Raw genomic sequence first — 20,808 nt, forward strand, 5'->3', positions numbered from 1 at the left:
TTTTCCCGTCAACTAGGACAGCCAACGACGGCTAGGACATTGGAGGATATGTCGTTGATTTTGTTTTAACCTGTGTTCGCTCCCACCCGGTACGGGCGAATCGGAGTGAACATTTTTCTAACGAAGTACCTAGCGATGAAAGGATCGATCGTTCGAAACGCAACTACTAGCCTCGGGTTCAGCGGGAAGAAGACAGACGGAAAATAGTGCGACAAATATTGGGTAATGTTTTCCCTATCGTCTAGCCTTATCTGCTGTAGATACTGGAAAACTGACTCCGTAGCACCGCAATGCTCTTAGCAGCATTTGCTCACATTGAATTAAAATTGATTACATTATATAAGACTTTAATCAATCAATGCCGGAAGCGTTTTCTTGAGCAAAGGCATTACTTTGCGAAGGGAACTCCTAGAGAACGTGCACACAATCGTGGTGCCGAGCGACTCGAATGTAGGTCAAGGTTAAAAGGCAAACACCCGACGACCCGACACCGCGTTGGAAGTCTTCGGTTAACACTCATCGTCCTTTCTTAAGACTCGCTCCCGCTCTCACTCGTTTGCGGTAAACTCCGTAGCGCATCAGTTACCTTATCTCATAGATCCCGCGACATATTGTGGTTTGGCTCTGCTCCTCCGGGCGACGAGAACCAATCGCTTTCCGTTGATTTGGTGGCGTTAATTTTGAAACGCGTTGCGGTTTCAGCGGTCGCTGAAAAGTTACCTAAAAAGTACCACTTTTCTTCGCCAAAAAACTGCTCAACTGGAGAGAAACAATCGGAAAGAGATCACTTTTGGATCTTACTTTTCGTAGCGATACACGGCAGTGACAGTGAGAATGATTTTATAAACAACAAAAGTCCAATAGGATACTTTCGTCAACACCTGTACGCGCCGTTTTTACGCCAAACACGGGTGCGATCGTTTCGGTGGTTTTGGTGAACATTTTTAAACTACTTTTTGTACTCTGCTCACCGGAAGCGAGAGAAGCGAATGCCGATGCGAGAGCCAAAATGTCCTGTACTACGCGCGGTTTCTCTCACTATGGCTTTTCTCACGCTTCACATGCTCACTGCTTCGATGCTCACCACAAACACGTTCGCGGCTCACTCTCATTCTCACGGTTTGCGTGAGATTTCATCGTTTTGCTCTTCTTCTTTGAGGTCTACAAGATGCGTGCCGTTTTTCGATTTTCCACCACATTGCTTCTTCTTTCTTCATCGAATGTCTCTAACGGAGCGAAAACTAAGCCACGGCTTCGTTCATCGAACAACATTAGTCTCATCCACAGCGAGGAGCATGTGCGTGTTCGCGTCCGGTACCTTTGCAGGTGAGAGAACGCAAACGCAAGGGATCGAATTCGTTTGCCGCGGTGAAAACGGAACGCCGATGATGCCACTTTTCATCGATTTCGAAAGGGAAATCCTCGCGGTTGTTCACGTAGTTGTTGTGTACCGAACGGTGCGCAATCGATCACAAACACAGTCGCAGCCCGCCCGTCAGGATTCCGACACGCGTCGGGGGTACACACGGCGGCCCCGAGGGCAGTACATGGTGGCGGTGGTGAGAATGGGGAATATAATCTTGGGTTACTTTGGCATGCCCCCGAATACTGGAGCGCTTGGGAATTGGCAACCGAAGTTACAGCATCCCGAAGTATGTCCAGAATATCCTTTCCCGAGTTCCGGGTGCCACTGAAGGAACGTCACATTAACGATTTTTATGCCGAGTGCTGTGCCACCCCTTAAAGGACGCCCTCGTGTCCTGTCGCGTTCTTGAGTGTTCCTGCAGGACGACGTGGATGTGTCTTTCAGTTGTTTTTACTCCGTTGTCGTGGGCCCTGACACCAGACCATCCGAAAAAAAGACTTCTTTTCGAGTGGCCCCGATGTGGGCTATCGCGATACAAAGAAAGCGTCACAAATTCTTTTGCCAGCTAACACGAGACACTACGAGCAAAACAATCAACCCGTTGAGGGAGCCCAAAACTCGCGTTACCCCTTCGAAACGTCCGTCAAAAACGCGAGACAGTCTGCGAGGTTGTTTCGCCGTCGAATCGGTGGCGAACGTGTGTTTGTGCGTTGCACAATTGCACACGCACGTGTGTGTGTTTGTGTGTGAAAATTGTGTCTTCGTGTGTACGGACACCAACACAGCCAAACACGCACCAGGATGGAAACGCGCGTGTCAACACTGGAGGGCTGAGCAGTTTCGAAAAGGCCCTTCGCAGGATATGAGAATAAGAATGAATTCTCTGGCTGCCATTCGAATTAAAACTCCCGGAAACGTACAACTGTTGGATAACTTCTCGATCCTGACATAAATTTGGAGGCTCGTTTCGGGAGGTTATGAAAAGGCCTTTTGCACCCCATTTCAACAACCCCCAAACCCGTGGGGGTTTCCTTCGGTGCGCTTGTATGGGTGCTGTATCACGTTGGCAGGAAAACAAGCCTTTTCGGCGTTGGTTCTTGGTTTGCGTATAGCCTCTTCGAGGGTTGCTTCATCGGTCCACACGTTCAATCCGGGCTTGCGCAGTGCGAACGCTACGTAAGGAGCGGATGGGTGGATGGATGGGTGGCGCCGCCAGCGCACTATGGGGAAAAAGCGACCATAAACCAACCAACTTTAAAAAGTGTTAGGGTTTTAGCTATATTTTCCTAAAATAGATAGGTTATCCATGACCAATCCGAATTTTTAACCTTCTTTGTTGCGTGCGTAGTTCACATTTCTCGTCGTTAGATGCTATTCAATCAGAGACCCATTGATTCAAACACATGATAATATGAGGATCAATAATAATAATAGGTTTTTTATCATACTTGAACGTTTGTATTACACATGAAATGTTGAATTTAATCAAAACACATGCAAATTACGTAGATACTTCTTAAAACATAATATGTCCGTCTCATCCAAATATCCCACTGTGCAGCGGATCCTTTTTAGGCCTGGAAAATTGTAAGTCCTTTTTCCACCGTAAGCCAAGACACGAACCAGTGTTGGGAAAATGAACGTTCGAAAGGCAGTTCGAAGAGAATTCGAAGTCTAACGCCTGGAAGTGCGGAATCATTTTCTTTTCTAATAATTTTTGTTTTTCGAAAAGTCACAGTGGAAAATTTGCTATTTTAGGTTCCGTTTTGGAATTTCAGAAGTTGTAGAGTTTTGCTGTAGCTTACATACGAATGATAAAGTCATGTATTCTGAATGCTAGAATCGAAGTGGATGTCAATCAAAACGAGGCCTCCTTAAGATGAAGGGGGAGCACAGCAACTCGTTGAGTGCTACATGAACTTTCCTTCAGGAGCAAGAGCCGTTCTGTTTACTTTGGATTCTGTTTGCTTTTAATCATACAGAAGGTTTCGCAATATTCTAAGGGAGACCTATCGAGGGGGATTTAAAATTGGATTGCATTAAAAATCATTTTCAATTCCCCCATTCTGATCAATCATTCAATATTACACAAAATGTGGTATACCAAAAATGAAGTTACCAAAACTTACCTTGTCTTCGGCTTCATCGGCGCGTTCTTCGGCTTCAATGACGCGCTGCTCCAACTCGGAAAGCTTGAATGAAATGGAATTAAAAATCGTTTTGCTTAGTGTTGTGCTTAAATTTCGTTTTTGCGAAGAGTGTGATCAGTATTTGTAAAAAACTTCTGGACAGAAAAATCATCGACCAATTTAATCGAATTTACTTCCCAGTGGTGTCTCAGCTAAAGGCGATGTTTTTCAAGAATGTTCCCAGACCTCGCGAATAGGTGGCGCTAGCGTATAATGAGAAAAATTGAATGAAATTGTTACTTCTTGATTCGATTCTTTCAGAAATGATCAAATTTAACACGAAAACACTGAGGAAACGCTACAATAATATTGTAGAAACCGCGGACCATGCTGTGCTCCTAGTTGGGATGGAATCCCAAGCTTTATGGCGATCGTATCCCTCCTGTGGCAGCCAGTTAGGTGATAGAGAACTTTTTGATGTGATTTAGCAGCGCCATTCGCCAGATTTGTTAATCCACCTCTTCAGGGCGACAATCTCGTAAGTAAGCATTTAGCTCATAATGTGCTGGCATAATGGCCAGCCGACGCCAACGCCGCACGGATCTCGACGAGACGAGAACGAAACCGACGGCCGTCCATCGCATGCTGGCAAGCGATTTTCCGCTGCTGCGGCTCCCTTTCGTCGCTGCTGATGACGATTGCAATTAGTGTTAATTAAAATTTCGTTTCGTGTTTAACTTGTTCCAACCGTCCCGGAGTCGTGTCGGACGGTATCGGACTGCCGGTTGCAGAACAGTTTGAGGCATTTTTTCGCCCATCCGAAACATTGTTGTTCTGGAGGCGTGATCCAGAATGTGGAGCGGTTTTTCGAGCTAAACGGCTAAGAAGGTGACCAAGACCGGTTTCTGCGCGATCCCTCATCAGGCGATGCGACGTCTTTCGCCAGAGCGAGCACCGGAGTCGACAGTTAGCAAATGAAGACGTGGACGAAAAAGAACATTTAAACTAACGATCAACACTTGCACTCGGGTGGTAACGAGCAAGATTGTTTCATTTTTCACTTTTTCCAGCACTATCGGTGAAGAAAAATCATCCATGGAAATTGCTTCATCAACGAAACGATGCACATTACAAGCAAGAAGGAATGCTCATTGCCCGAAGAATGTTTTACTAGCTTGAATGTTTGAGAATGAATTCTTGAGTGTTGCCACAGACAGACATTTGATTTAGTACTAAAGTACTATTAAAAAAACCTTTAAAGTAAGGAGCAAAAACTAAAAAAAATGAACAACATGTTTCATCTAAAAAAGATTAGAGAGAATTATTAAACGATTATAGTCTTTAATGAAACCGATTATCGGTTGCTTTCAAGTGTCCCGAGCGATAGACAAAGTCAATTCATTATCAATTTTCCTGTCAGCAACAACACAATTATGTGCGCACGTGGGACTGTGCTGACCCCCGGAGCACTGCAAAAACAAAACTGTATCGTGTTCGTATTACGCTCCTTGAGGGAAAAAAATCCCCTTGGCCAATGTTTGCCTGAAAGCCGATGGTGAGCGAGGAAAAAATTACGACACCTTAGCCACGGTTAACCTGGTTTTCCGCCGTCGTTGCCGTTCGTCAATTTTACGGCTTGCGGGATTTGGCGATGTACCGGTAGCGGTGGGATCGACCAACAGGTTGGCCGGGGGGCGCCAAAAAGAGTCGATTCCTTTCGGTCAAGAAATTGTATCCGACGGCTGATGGCCAGACGGACGTGCGGCAAAACGGAGGGCCAGCACAGCCTCCGGGTACACGGAGAGTGAAATGTAATTATTCAGGTTCACTTACCCAAAACGAGCCAGAATCTCATTCTGGCCGGAGCGTTTCCGGATACGAAACTTGGCGCAAAAAAAAAAACTCAACGAAGGCAGGTAACGGAAAGCATCATGGCCATGGGTTCCGGGTTTCAGGGCCTTGTTCGGGAAGTGGCGATTGATTTTCATCACCAAGCCACATTATAGGCGCGTGTCTGCGTCAAGTAATGTGAGGCCATGCTTTGCGGGGGGGTCGGGCAAGTTAGGCGAGAATACGAGCTTCGAAACCAAAGCCTAACTTAATCAAGCGTTCGTTTAACGTTCGTTTTGTGTATTAAAAGTCGGGGGATTCGATAAGCCATGTTGATCGGAAGCGATGAGTTGGGTCTTACAGTGACTTGAAAATAAAAGAGTTATCATGAAAAGAAACTTAAACAACATAAAAAAATCAATCTAATCGAATTGTTTAAGAGATTTAACAAAATACTGAGAAAATTCGAGCACATAAACCAATTCAGGAACCAAGTTGTGAAAAACCAAAACATGCCAAGGTAGGAAAACAACTAGAGACCATGTGTAGCCGAGGGGCAGATTTTGTAGGACTCACGACAAACAAAGCGATCGAAAGTCCCACCCGAGATTGAATCCAAAATCCATTTTGTAAGACGAATGGCTAAGCGCCGAAGGAGAAATTCTTGGCCGTTGTGCTGTGTGTATGCCCCTCGCGGCCCAAGAAGGTGGCCTCCATTTTCGTTCACCTGCAAAAGCCCTTTTCCCGGCGACTTACGGGCGGGGGCCACACCACAGTTGCCGTTGCCACTTTCCTGCCGCGTGGGAGCGGAGCCACATGCGTGGCAGATGTACCTTCGGGCGTTTCAGGCTCCGGCTGCCGGTTATGACGGTTTACCGGAGTCCCCGAAAAACACCCAAAACAACCCCGTAACACGTAACAGGCGTAAGCGAAATTGGTGCTCCGAAGCCTGACGGTGGCTAGGCCTTTAAAAGGGAGCTGGGTCGGGTGGCCCCGTTTTGTTGGCATATCATTAGAAGCACATTCGGTGCGCCACACGCATACACACTCGCGCCTGGTGCCTGGCGGAGGGCTCACGCGTCTTACGGGGAAGAAATGGGACGTGTAAGGAGCTTGCCCCCTATTTTCGGGTGAAATCTATTTTGATAAATGTCCGCGGCTCCACGAACGAAACGAACACTCGCGCCAAAAGGAGTTGTTCGCGTTCGCGGGAACCCGGGAAAATCCATCATAGGGCCGTAGGCGAAGAAAATTCCTGTGAGAATCTACCTTTTCTTTTCTAACGCCCGCCATTTGTTCTGCGAAACCGAACGCAAGCCGGACAATTTTTCCGACCTGGCTCGGGTGCGTCGAAGATTTTAGCACCCTGCCCGCGGATCTAGTGGCATCGGAAAATGATGGCAAGAATGATGGATGAACGAAAATAACGGCCGTACGGCTACGATTGTTGCTGCTGCTGCGGCACCTCCGCGCGGCATCATTTGGCGGCAGCGCGCCGTCGTAAACCGTCGTGTCTTGGTGTCGGGACGCCCCAACCGACCTGGAATAGATCCAATTTCCGTTAAGTAAACACACTCGCAGACGTCGTGGCGTGTGTCGTGTGTGTATGTGTGCGCCAAGGAGGGAAACAAAAGTATATTTCGCAAAGTGATGGGTTTGCGTTTGTTCTTGTCAATTTCCACGACGGGACCGAAGTGGAATCGCGGAAGCGTCCCAATTATTATGACAGAGGCTCATCATCTCGGTGCAGGCCACACTTTGAACGTGGAGCACAGAATGAAAAGTGTTCCAAAAGGAAGCAAAAAAGGGAATGCGTATTCTGAGTACCGTAAAGGCTTTGTTTAAAAAGCGGCTACTTCAAACGGTACCATAAACAGCGCACAAAATTGCTATTATTGCATCGGGTGTTGCAATCAGATAAGAAAAATATTTACCTAATGACAATTACTTTTGCGCGTGTCCATTTTGTGATTCGTCACAGTCTTGCTGCGGGTTCCCAGTTTTAATAACCGAATTTCTGTTTAGCGAATTTGGGAATTATAGGGTTAGGAGTTACATAATTTATGCTATACATTTTGCAATGGAGTGTCTCAATAAAATTGTTGTCTGAATATCTGAAATCTGTTGGCTTGTGCCGCTGATGGGTCACCGTAACGTACCCCTTGTCTGTCGTTCCAATCGAAGAAACAACGCGTTGTCTACTACTCGGCTTGAGGACACTTGAGCATAGGCGACGGTCAGCTCAGGTTGTTTTCGTGTTCAAACTTCTGTCCTCTTGTATCGATGCCCCCTTACTCTTGTCACAACTTCAATTATCTGTACCGGCTCGTTACATGAGACGAAGATATAACATAGAGTTAAAAATTGTTTCCCGCAGCACCGTTGCCTGTTACAATGATCCTCTATTGTCTATGTGCCGAACCTACAACCTGTGTTCGTCCCAGATTAACTACAACATGTCTCTCCGTCAGTGTCGCAACATCCTCGACTTCGTCTCCTTTTAATGTCTGGTTACGTACTTTTCTCTGCGTTTCGCCGTTGGACAGTTTGTTAGGACTTTTTTCAATTTGTATGTTTGCTTAGGTTAGCTTAGGTTAGGCTAGGTCATTTATCTTAATTCTGGCAACTAAGCAATTTGTGCCCATTGCCTGTTTTGGAACAAATAAATAAATAAGACTAGTCTGAATTTAAAAAAAACCGAAAAAGCTGCTCGCTTTTTGAATCATCGAGAAGATCAAAGTTAGGCGTAGTCAACTGAATCCGTAATCAAATTCGAAGTAACTAATTAAATTGGCAGTCAAACAACAGTGATGAATGTTTCATACGAACAGCGAAGAGTACACTCCAAACTTCGGCACAAATTGTAGCTGTAGCTCTGGCCGAGTATCCAGTTTCAAAGTCCGGGGCCGGCACCTTTCATAGGGTTCGTTGCCAAGGAACAGGGTTCTTGTGGCAAAACTCCAACAAGTGGCGGTGAGGGAAAGAAAACCGGGCTACACAGCAAACCCACCGAAGTTGAGGTGAAGTTTCGCCACCTTTTTCGCGGCTGGTCTGGCTACGCCATCTCCACATCTGAGCCATCACCCAGGGCAACGCGCGAATGACTGATACGAAACTTGCTTCTCCGCTCTTCGATGACTGCCGTGGAAACAGGTCCTAGTTACCATGGTTGTCATAAGTCGGCTTCCATCAACCCGAAAGTGTCAGTGGCGATTCCATTTTTTTACACAGAGTAGTCGCTGGCCATGTTGGCTTCTCCGCGGTACGCCACATCGTCCAACAGAGTGGATGGTACAGTTTTTGGATAAATTTAATCCACTTGCACCGTCGCTTTGCATCCTTCTTTGCAGGACAAAGAACTAGGGTCGGACGCGAGTCGGACGACAGCATAGAACGGTAAATTTCCTCTCATTTCCGTGTTGGCTCATTCGATTAGAGAGTCAACTTTAAACGCTGGAAAGCCAGAGCCAGATTCAGGAGCATCGTGAGCCGAACATAAATAAGGGCCAGGGGAAGTCGTCTGTGTCGCCGAGATCTACACCGTCCGTTCCGTTTTGCCGGGTGAGATTAATAAGCGTAACGATGGAAGTTAAATTCTGCGTCCGTCAACACAGGGTGGACCACCACCAGGCGTCTCCATGGATTACGAGAATCCTTCGCTAAGCGATTTCTTTTCGACCCGCCCATTCCCATTTGGTTGCCCCAGAAGCGTAGCACCGTTGAGTTGAGGGAAGGCGCATTCGAATTCGCGGAACTCCCAGATGACACCTTTGCGTGTTGCGTGTCGTGTTTGTCAATTGGCGGGAAGGGCAACGGATCGTCCCATTACTCGTCTATTGATTGCGTTCGTTCGATTGAGCAACCCCCGGGCACCGGGTGTGCCGGGTGATTCAATGGCACCACCGATGCCCCCGGCTTATCCCCTCCGACCCTTACACGGGCTACGGCTGGGAAATCGAGTTTTATCAACCATCACATTTTATTGTGCGGTAGATACCGCACAGGTTTATGCCTAAGGGCCCGTGACTAAGCTGACGGCAAGCGGTACGGTAGAAGATGCGAGCGCCCCCGGGCTACAGACTATGTTCCGCCTTGTTGCCGCGTACTTGTTGATTTAAAGGAAATATAATTTCACCATTCGCGTAATGGCACTCGATTGACACTTAACTGTGACGTGTAAGCTTGCATTAGTTCCATCATTTATTGCTGGAAACTGCAGATTTTGCGTTTTGCGTTGGTCGGGTCGGGACAGCCAACTAATGATCCTTTGTTGCCACCGTTCAATAAATGATGTTTAATTTGGGATCGAAACCACCCGAAAGACCCTGTAGAGCCCAGAACGGAGCACGACGTCTTTGTTGGAGGTAGTGCTCCTTTGCACGAAACGGGCAAATCTTTTGACCCACTTTCACAACGCTGTCCCCAAAGCAAGTGCAGTCCCCGGGACTGTAGCCGGGAACGCTTTTCCCAGGTCGTGCAGATTGTAACGCTCCATGTAACGCCATTAATTCTAGCACACCGCACGAACGGCACGACATGTTGACACTGGCGGTAAAGTTCGGCGAACGTCGTGTGTGCCACGCTCCAGAATATCAGGTGCACGCGAGACATACAGGATCCCGGCTTCCGTTGGCTGGCATGCAACGGGTCCCTTTCTTGGGAGCACATCGATTCAGGCACAAGTTGCAACGTTCACCGGATCCGCTTCCAACCCTCTGGGTTGGTTGGGAAGCGTGTTTGAAGAAAGTTTCGTGGCGCTTTTTCTGATTGCTGCCAGTCACCAGCAACCGACAGACTCTGGGCACGCGGGTCTCGCCTTCGTGTGTTGCTCCCAAATGGCACTATTTTCGATTAGTAAAAGTAGTTTCCAAGTAGCTGCTGGTGACTAAATTAGCATTTCATAAAAGAATGCTCTTTCTCCTGGAAAAGAACTTGGTCCACCGGCCGGGGCTTGTGCGTGCGATTTATCAGTAACTTGCTGCTAACTGATATTGCTTTCTGGCAGCTCGGGAACGGCAGAGTGCCAAATTAATTTCACAAACCCCGGGCATCTCTCGGCGATAAGGTAGTTTATTTCTCTGACCGGGTTACCGCAGGACTTTCGAGAATCGACTTCAGCTTAATTAAGCAAAGCGTGGAAAAGTGGCTCACATCCGCGTTGGGCCAAGTGGACCGTTGGACCGTTTTTCCCAAAAATTGTTTTATTGTTGAAACAATCAAATAACATTGTCCGGTCCTTGCCCGGAGCTCATGCACCTCGAAGGACGTCCTGTTATCGTGTGTCGCTCGGCCCAGCCATAGAAGACAAGAACGCGGCGTTCATGCATATTTTATCCAATAAAAACAAAGCGATGCTCATCAGTCTCTTGCTCTCACTCGCTGGAAACGCCCGCAGAAGGTTGCTTCCATGCCATGGCCACATCAGCGCAGATCAAGGAGCATGTCGGAGCGGATGCATGAAGCGAAAGCGAACGAATGTTGACAGCTCGGTGGGACGGCGGCAACGGCCAAGAACGGGTGGCCGCGTTGCCAGAAGGCCGGGGGAATTTGCACAACTTTGCATAAAACTTTCGTCTTCTTGGGTCGCGTTGGTAGGTTGTGTGTTGGATGATGAGTTTTATACAGTTTGTTGGTTTACTGGAGCCGAAGTGGATGTAGTTTGGTGAAGTGTGAAGCGGGGCCAAGCTGCAACAGAGTAAGATTCTGTGGGTTGCTCCCTTGGACAACTATCGTGTGCAGCACTTGTTGAAATATGTCTTAACTAATTAGTTGTCGTTGTAAGCAACGTAATAGAAATGTTGCCGATTGTACGACGTCACAATAAATCATGAACTAGTGAATAAATCATAACTCCTGTGGCCTGGGCGTCGCTTGGCATACGGAAAGTAGTGGGTATTGGCGGTGTTTCTAAACGGACATTCTAAGTAGGGATTTTTATCAAACTTTCATTAAATCTAAGCTTAAGTGCTTTTTCTTCAAGTCGCCGAATGCTTAGTGAAAATCCGATTGAAATAGAATTGAGCAAACAGTGAGATTTGAGCACAGGTGAGAATATCCATCTTACTAAACAAAGCTTTTGATTTTCTACAATGTTACAAACAACGATTACCATAAAGATTTGTTTAGTATGCTTAAGTGTAGTCCGTATTCTTAAGTAAAAATAAGTTTAATTCACACACTCACGACAAAAAAAGTGGTTCTAATTTCGTTCCCCATTCATCGCACGCACGAAAAAAATCAAAACGAAGAAAGCACATTTACGTTTTAAATCATCTTTGTTGATGTTTTTCTGGCAGCAACATTCGGAGTAATGGCCTGCGTCATTCGTCACACCGTTACACGGACGCAATTTGTCACGGTTGGTTGGCAAATTAATTTTTCCTGCTACTTCCAGGAAAAACCGTCGTCGAATCTTTTGAGCAAACATAAACCGGAAGAACGAAAAAAGTAGGTCCCTTCTGGCGCATTCCGGAAGCAATTCATTACACGGTCGCGCAGGATGCTAGAGCGGCGTAGAAAACATTAGCTCAGGAGCAACATGGTCGGCGCACGTGGTCATGGCGAGTAAGAAACGTGTTGCAATGTTTTGATTTTTACTTTTTTCTGCAGGATTCACGCCCCAAAACTGTAACAAAACCAGAAAACTGGATCTTGAAAGCGTATGACGCGTAGCGCAACGACTATGGCCGAGGAACAGCAAATCCCAAATGAGTAGCACTTTTTGGGGTCGAACTCCACAAGAAACTGGCTGCTGGCGTCAGCTCCGAGCGGCAAGAAAGCATGTGGCCGAATCTGAAGTACCAGCACGTAGCCCTCGGGGGAAGTCCTGGACTCGTGGCCCTCCGACGACAAATGGTCGCGCGAGGATTCGCAAACAGTGAGATTGTTTTAGATTCGTCGGTCACTCGGTGCAACGGACTGTGAATTTCGTTGTACCCAACGTCGACGGGTCCTTGGCCCTTTAGTGGCGGCTTCCGGGCAGTAAAAAGGCGATGCTCACACCATAAATTCCATCAAGGGCACGAAACAGAGAGAGAGAGAGGGAGAGAGAGAGCGAGTAAAGAGCTGTCCTCCCGTTGGGACGAGAGTCTGCACAAAACTGCAACAATCACGAAGATGTAATTCATTTATTACCCATCTCCCCCGGCTGGGGATGCAATTGAATAGGTCTCCGAGTGGCCGACACTCCGCCGTCTCTGGCATCCTCGGGTAGACAAAACCCGCCTCGGCGATGACCGGAGCTTCCCGGCGAATCGGCCCCGTTTCGTTGCTGGTATTCAATTTTTCTCATGTTGCTGCTCGGCTGCTGATGGGCGGTAATTTTTCACCCGCAGCCCACAATCTTTTCCATCAATTTTCCAACTGCCATCGAGAGCTGTTGGAGAGTTGGAAAAAACTCTCCATTTCGCTCCTTGGAGTAAAACTTCACTTGGGCGCCAGCAACCCCAGCGAAGTTTTGGGCTTGGGATCCTTGTTCCGAGCGAACGGCGAAGATCGCCCAACAACTGCCCCTCGTTTGTCCGAAGTGGGTATCGGGGGTACAATGGGTTAACGGGAGCACTGATTTAAGTGAAAAAAGTGTTCCAAAATGGGAAGAACCAGGGAAGCAGGAACGCTTGACACAGTGGCTTGAGCGAATGAACATTCGTCACCTTCAGGCTTCTGAGCGTTATCAAACGGGGTCGATCGTTTGATTGCAAGCCGAGAGCCTCGTTGGTAGATCCCGTTGGTGGCCCGACGCAACACCGGTCGGGGCACGGGAGCAAGATTAATCGCCAGCACTAACGACCCTAATGATGGGCCGTGACGTGATGGATTTAAAATGTTCTGCGGCAGTGCGGCACTACGCCCGTGCCAGAACACGAGCTATTTTTACTTCTCCGGATAAACCTGCCATTTTATCGACTCAATCGACGGGATTTTTTTCTTCCTCTTTTTTAAAGCTCCTGTCCGCCAAAGAACTGGAACGTTACATACTGGCGCGCCGATGATGGCGCCGATACGGCGAATCGAACGATCAATCGAAGTATTGGAGCGGTATTGGAGCAAATAGGTAGCCGCCGCCACCGCCGAGTGGCGTCGGCTAACGGATTGAGCGACATTAGCGTGGGGTTTATGGATGTTATGCTTCCGTTAACTCGGTGCTGCTCCGCTTTAGCAGTTCACAATGTGGAAACAAATTTTTCATACAGCGTCAAGTACACAAAACAAGCCGGCGGCCGGCACCAGGGATTAGGGTTGATGGGGTTTTTATGTGGGATTGGAGTTTATTTTTTGCTGTGTGGAACGATCGCAACGATTCACTACAAAATGGATTCTTTGAAATTACTGCTCGGTTACACGAAGGCATTGAAGCGTACGCAGGATTAAAGCGACATAAAATGGGGCAAGAAATCCATTAAAGGATAAACGAACAGAACGAGTTCTGTGTGATTGGTCCCCCGGCGAGCCATCGATAAAGTTGCCTGGCCCAGTTCCGTCGGTTAAAAAGTGCAGTTTTATGGGCTCGCAAACATGTTTGCTTTTAAGTTTTTGGGCTTTGTTTGGGACCCCCGTGGGACGAGTAATTAATCGGTTTCGGGCGACCATTCCATTGGAGGAGCATAAAAGAGAGTTTTACGCTGCCGCCGTCATCATCAGCATCGCCGTGGTTTGACGGACGATAATTGAAAATTAAAGCCTTCGCCACGCCAGAGTGCACGACTGACAGTCGGGTGAGCGATAAAAATAAATCCACAACGACGAGGACGAGTGTTGTGTAGGAATTTGAGACCCTTCCAGCCAACGTGGGTCGGACCGTAAAAAGGGGGATGACTAAAGTTCGTAAAAGAATCGGCTTAAGGATCGTCCGAAGTATGTGTGGGTCACAGAGCGTTGCTACTGTTTTGGTCCAGGAAGCCTGAAATCATTTCGGATTCCCAAACAAGAAACAATTCCACAGCAATTCCGTGTTCTGGGCAAAGCCCGAGTGGCGATCACGATGAGGCAGATGAACCGGAGCTTTGCTCCGTTGCAAAACTATCCATCGAAAAAGGACATCGTCAAAACCTGTACCACCGAAGCGGAGGGCGTACAAAATGGTCCGTCGGAGTTCCGGGCCAACATAAGAAGCAAATTGTACCCGCCCGTGGACGAAGTAGAAGCAGAAAAAAGCCCTGAAGCCCTTTCCCGGGTGCCACTTCCGCCTCAGTTATTCGCTTTCCTAATCCTAGCCCCATCGTGGAATGGTCGTGGTGGCAAAAGGCAACCAAGCGACCAGTGGCCACTTATGGTGCGCATAAAGTAGTGGATTTATTGGTGGAGATTAAAAATGAGTTCAGGATTTGCTGACCGTAGCCTTGTGTTTCGAGGGGGCTCCCATCTTCGGCGGACGGGGCTGCTGCTGACGGGGCCAAGTTTTACCTTTTCGCACTGATTACTGTGTGGTTTGCGTTTGGTGGACACGGGGCGGACAGGATCGAATCGCGGCCGGTGGGTCCAGGAATGGGAAAACGAATGAAAACGGAGAAAATATGATATGAAACCCGGTGTAGGAGCGCCAGCGCATAGGATGGTCCGAACTTTGTAAACATAATTGATTACATGACGGGCTTTTGAAGCCCGGCCGAGCCAGGTCGAGCCGGGCCGGGACTAAATGCTAATTAGCGCTGCACACACACAAAGCACAAGTTATGGAAGGATTATGAAAATCAACGGCACCGGCAGCCTTTGGTGGTTTGGCGAACGGCGAAAAGTATGTTGGGTGTTGGGCCGCCCGGCGAACATCGTTTTCGCCAAGTCTTAAAGCGTGTGGCGCTCTGTGGTGCGGGCATCATTGTGATAAGCATTGGCTGGGTTGGTTGGGACGGGCAGCGGAGGCCACGGGGCCTCAAGCTTTTCCCCGAAATGTCGACCAAAAAGTTGAAAGCTTTTAAATGGGTGGCCCAACATTTTTTCGCTGTAATGCTGTACCCGACAACGACGACGACGGGTCAAATGTGGCTACTAGCGCTGTTACTGCTACTCCTGCTGTACCCATCGACGTCATCCAATAATGATAAAGCGGTAGAGGTTCAGGGTAGAGGGCATATTTGCAGATTTCCCTGGCAAGGGCCGGTGTCGTTTTTGGCAGGAAAATTTAAATTTAATCTCGTTAATAACATATGAATAGCATTAGGAGCGGGTGGCCTTCAGTGTGTTGTTTCGACCCAACTCAAACGAAATTAAAAGCCGTCCATAAAATGGCAGGCATGGGAATTGTGCGCCACAACATGTTGCGTTAATTGAATCTTGTCGTCCTATGGCCGCCGGAAAAATATGGATTTTTTAAAGAGAGCACTCCTTTTTGGGAGCACTCATGATAAGCCGTGTGCCTCTTCGCCCAGCTCAGTTTTATCCAGCAAGGTGCCATCATCGATTCACAACAAACGATTCCGCGGTATTTTGCGCTCCGAACCGAAAACGGCACCGATAGCGTTGGGGCATCGTCCAGTGCGCGTACTTCATTACAATAATTAATCATATCAAGTTCGCTCTGATTAGAAAACAGATAATTTATCGTAAATTACATCCCCACCGGTGCCATTATAAATCATCATGTGCGCCAAACCGGCCTGCGCTCCCATTCGTTCTAATTATAGGAGCACTCCGAAAAGCGAAGGGCTCTCGAGCCTCCGGGTCACGAGCCTCTAATTTACGTACTCGGCTCGGCTTCAAACGGCCTCATTTGCATAATTCTACGTTCCTGTATCGCCGCGTCACCGAGCGGGCCCGATGGGCCGATTAGGCTCTCGTCCGGTCGGCCGGTTTGGTGGCCGTGAAAACTATTTTACATCCCCGAGACATTCGGTGGCACACGGCCCAGTTCGTTTGTGATTAATGGCTCCCCAGTTTCCGACTTTTTCCAACAGCTCCGTAGGTCGTGGCCCCGTGCTGTTGTTGGCCAGATGTTGGCGAGAACTATGCTGCGCGCGTTCGTTAGTTATGCACGCAAATTACAAGTCCACCGAAGGTCCTTCGTGAGTTGCAGTCGCTAGTGTATTGGAGCTTCCCACTGGAAAAAAGGTATTCTCTTGTTGTGACGTACTGTTCCTTCGCCGTTCGGCGCCCGAACAAGATAGAATTGATTGCTAATCGTTTCCTTTCTTCTTCATCATTTCCAAATCGATGTTCATTAAAGACATCCCGGCCATTGGTTTTCTTTTCCGTTCCAGCAACACGTGCCAGGTGACAGGCGTCTCAAGAACTCTCTTTCCGATGCGCCCTAACCGAATTCATCTCGCTTCCTGTGGTGACCCTCGGGAACACTGTAGCAACGTCGGGTGAGCTACGTCGTGCGCAATCGAAATGGCAGCTAATCATTCAATTCGAACGGTCACTTCAACGAGGCCCTGCCCTGTCGGCCAGCCGGCAGAATGGAGGCCCGGTGGAGGACTAGAACGTAATTCATCTTAATGTACGACCGAAGGGAACGCGAAATTTGCGTGCCAATTGATCGTTACGCGCACGTTGGGGTGGTCGGCCCCTAACACGCGCCTGGTTTCCGTGTTATTTTCGATTTATTTTATGTTTTCCATTCCATTTTTTCACTCTCTTTCTTTTTGGAGATTCTTTGCCGGTGGTGGATAAATAATTTGTCATAAAATTGGTACGGACCAGTGTCTGGAGCAAAAATTACGTCCTGGCGTTAAGTAAGCATTGGCACAGCATTTAATAAATTTTGTTAATTAACTAAACAACGGTTGGAAAAATAATTATTATTTACCATTAATGCTGAGGAGAATGACTAAAGACTACAGAACAAACAAAAGGCAACTATAAAATGGACTCTCACTATATGACGTAACAATTTTTTCCCGGTTTTAAATGTTTTAATTTTTTCAGTTTTTTTTTATAAACTTCGATTTGGTTTCGAATTTAGTTACATTCATTGATAATCCTGTTCTGTTGAATCATTTTAAAAGATTACCTATATATAGAAATCTCGCTTCTTCTGCTTATGAACAGTTTTTCTCTTTTGTTTTTTTCTGTCATTACATCCATTATAGGCTCTCTGTCTTTATTGTAATCGTTTTACATCTAGCTTTAAGTTTTTCTTTTGCTTAGTCTAAGTGGCTAAGCTAGATCGTATGACTTACTTTCAATAAATAAAATAAACTAAAATTTATCTCATTTATGCCAAATATAGTAATGAAATAGGATGTCCATGTTCGAAATTATGAACACACTCCCTTAAATAAAGGTAACATTTCCGAAAACATGAAAAATATCGCCACCACTCGATTCGATAGATCTGTACCACAAGTGATCCCATACACAAGTAAAAACAAGAGTAAAACTCGAAATGAATTTTAATGCATCTGAGAGGTATAAAAGTGGTACAGTGCCGGTACCGAGAGCATTATAATGATTCGTGGTTCCCTTAAAAAAAATTTCCATGAATGGCGGTATTTTCAAAAATTTTACTACCGCACTGTCCATCACGAAATTTTCTTCCGGCAGTTATAAAAGGACGCGGCGGAAAAACGAACGGAAAACTGGGCACCCAAAGTTTCCTACCCCCCCTCGACCGATAACAACGAAATGGAGCGCCGTTCGAAAGTTGCGGAGCTCGCGCGTCCGCGCGTTGGCCATTCGCTTTATCATATCTCCGCTTCAAACTTGGTGGCTTTTATGTACTTTTTCTGCACTTTACGCTCTTTCTGCGCTAAAACAAACTTTCGTTGGCCCGGGTGCCGGATATCACTTGACAGGTCTTCGGCCCCACCACACCGCAAACCGTGCACCGCTCGGTGTGTTCTTTAAAACCGGGAATCGTAAAATAATGCGGCCCACTTCCGGCACGCACGCGATTCCGCCCACGAAAGCTCGCCGGACGCTATTGCGGACCGAGACCCGCGCCGTCGTCGTCGGATTTGCTTCGATTTCTGCGCTCGGTCGAGGTGCGCTTTTTGTTGCCGCCAAAACGTTTCGGAGGATGGCGACTTTAATGACTTGTTTGGCGTGTTGTTGGCGAAAAAGTTGTTGGCAACATTGGAAACCTTCACCTGCCATTTGCACAATGTTGGCACAGTTTCTTTTTCCTTTTCCTTTCCCACCAAAGTTTGTCGCCGAAAAGTGCATTTTTATCGCTGCCATGTCGGAGAACGAAAAAACTTTGCCTATTTCGAGGAAGGGACTACTTATTTATTTAGTTTTTTCTTATTCTGAAGGCTATAGTGGAATCATTTCCCAAGATGAGCGCTAGTTCTTCGTCCCCGGAACGCCCCGTCTTCCTGACAAAAATAGGACACAGGGCCAAATGCCAGCGGGAACCATGCAAATGTTTCAATTTCGACTTCCCCGGGGCCCGTCGGTTGGGCTCGTAATCGTGATGGGTATTTTATTGTTCATTTTCATTACTACAAACGACCGATGCTTAGCGTAATCTTGCTTTATAGCGCTTGCTGCGTTGTGTTTCACTTTGATTTCTTTCATTCTTAGCCTTCACGTCTAGTCTGTGGCTCAACCATGAGGGACACAGCACGGGAGAGTTATGCTAGTGCCTAGCGATGCTCTGGACACCGGATTTAACCCAGAACAGGGTCCTGCCAGCCTGCAACGGCTGTTGGGGATGATGTAGAAAAGATTTGGGGCATCTGAAAGGCAGGATATATTTCAAACGGCTACGAGGAGACGCCGACGAGGGTTTTTGATGAGTTTCGGCCACGGGCGGCGTGCGAGGTGAACAGCATAAACGCGCCGAGGCAGATAAGCGGTGAAGCGCATGGATGGCGGGGCCAGCTGCGAGCACCATAAAACGCGGTTCCCGGTGGACATTTCCCTACCACGAAGCCGACCGTTAATCGTGTTCTGCTTCAGAAACCCACATCCAGGTGACGTTTGATGTGCGCGGTCGATCGTCCCCGAATCTTTATTGGCCGCTTTCGGCCACCGTCCCCATGGCCACTTTCTCCCGGGGCCCGGGCTACCGGTTGGCTCACGTCTCACTCCAGAAATCACACTTTATTAACCCCAAACTCTACGGAAGAAGGTGGCCACGCTGGGGACACTTTGGCGACCGAGCCAACGATGTCCTGCGCGTGGTAATGCACACCATTACAACGCCTTAGCGTCCGGGTGCCGCGGCCTCTTTGGCCGGGAAGATTTATTTCCCTCGGCGATAACGCTAACGCCGGTAACAATTCAGCGTTAGTGCTTTTTTATCGTCCACGGAGATTCATCACGCCATTGTGATGGCGGTGATGGGCGCGAGAAGGTTCACCCCCGAGGGCACGGGGTGTTCCTAGGCGCGACGTCATATTTCAGCCATCACCCACGTCGGACCTCAAGTCTTTCTTCGCGCGCTTCGTAAGACAACGAAAATCAAGGAAAACGAAATCCTTCTCGATGGACATTAAGAAGTGAAATAGCCCAAAAATAGGCGGCTCCAGTCGTGAGGGTCCAGCGAGACACTTAGGAGACGACGGTGGAAAACCGTCGTCCTTCCCATTCTGGAAACCGAGTCCCATTCTTCATCGGCGACGAATCGGCCGACGGATGACGATGGACGGAGCCATCGCCAGTTGCTTTAGACGGATTTATGCTGGATAATCTATCGTTGTATTGGCGCGCGGGAAAATCGTCGATGAGGCGACCGTGGAAAAAGGTCATCGGAACGTTTTCCCCATTTATCTTCGGGGCCGTAATGGATTGAGCGAACGACCACATGGAAGCTTGAAGAATACTTGAAGATGATTTATGCGCCAGAAATCCAGAAATGGCCTTGAAATCCTCTCTAAACTCGAAGCTGGATTTGGCAAAAAGTAATATAATAAATTGAGCGTTATAGCAAAAACTGGATGAAAATTGAACAGCAATTGAATAGAAAATTCTTCATATGGTTGCGTATAAAAAAAGTTGTTTCCCACTATTTTGGTGCAAACCTTTTTTTGGTGTGATCCATTTTGTTTATGTTACAGAAGAATATCAACAATTATGTTATCAGGATTTTCTAAAAGCATTTGCATGACAGATAGCAGATTTGAAACTTTGTGTCCGTTTTGTCTTCATTTCTTTTCAATTGACTTTTTCAATTGTAGTGGCGTTCAATGAAGTAATGAAGTGCTGAATTCCTTCATGAGGCTTTGGTTCGGAAAGCAACTATGTGTTCCCAAAAGAACGATACCATTAACTCCCAACCGGCTATGTGCGGATTGAAATGGGGAGTCTTTTGCCTTCACCACATGCAGCATTCATTTCCGGTGCGGAAATTCGATAATACGGAAGAGTAGTCTACTTAAAACCGAGCCAAACAATTGAATCCCTGGTTTGTCGTACGATTCGTACCGCTCATTGTGCCCGATTTTATTTCCGCCACACACACGTACGCCCGCCCGGTAGTAAAGTAGAGCAAGTGAGGTGAGTATTCCGGTCGAGGCCACCCCAACCCGCGGGGAGTAATTTCCTCGTCCGGGAAAATATCCACGGTCAACCCCTCAACCAAGGCAGCGCCACCCCGCCCGG

At 47.5% G+C, this 20,808-nt stretch overlaps 1 protein-coding gene across 1 annotated transcript in view; it reads right to left on the minus strand.

Moving 5' to 3' along the window:
- LOC131211813 (uncharacterized protein CG43867) overlaps nucleotides 1-20,808 on the minus strand; it is a 101,924-nt gene that overhangs the window by 25,831 nt on the left and 55,285 nt on the right. Inside the window, exon 3 of the mRNA XM_058205443.1 lies at nucleotides 3,496-3,558. Coding sequence (XP_058061426.1) covers nucleotides 3,496-3,558 — 63 coding nt within the window. The remainder of the gene's footprint in view (nucleotides 1-3,495; nucleotides 3,559-20,808) is intronic.

The sequence above is a fragment of the Anopheles bellator genome, chromosome 2 (genome assembly GCF_943735745.2).
Source record: "Anopheles bellator chromosome 2, idAnoBellAS_SP24_06.2, whole genome shotgun sequence".
In the NCBI taxonomy this organism is placed as follows: domain Eukaryota; kingdom Metazoa; phylum Arthropoda; class Insecta; order Diptera; family Culicidae; genus Anopheles; species Anopheles bellator.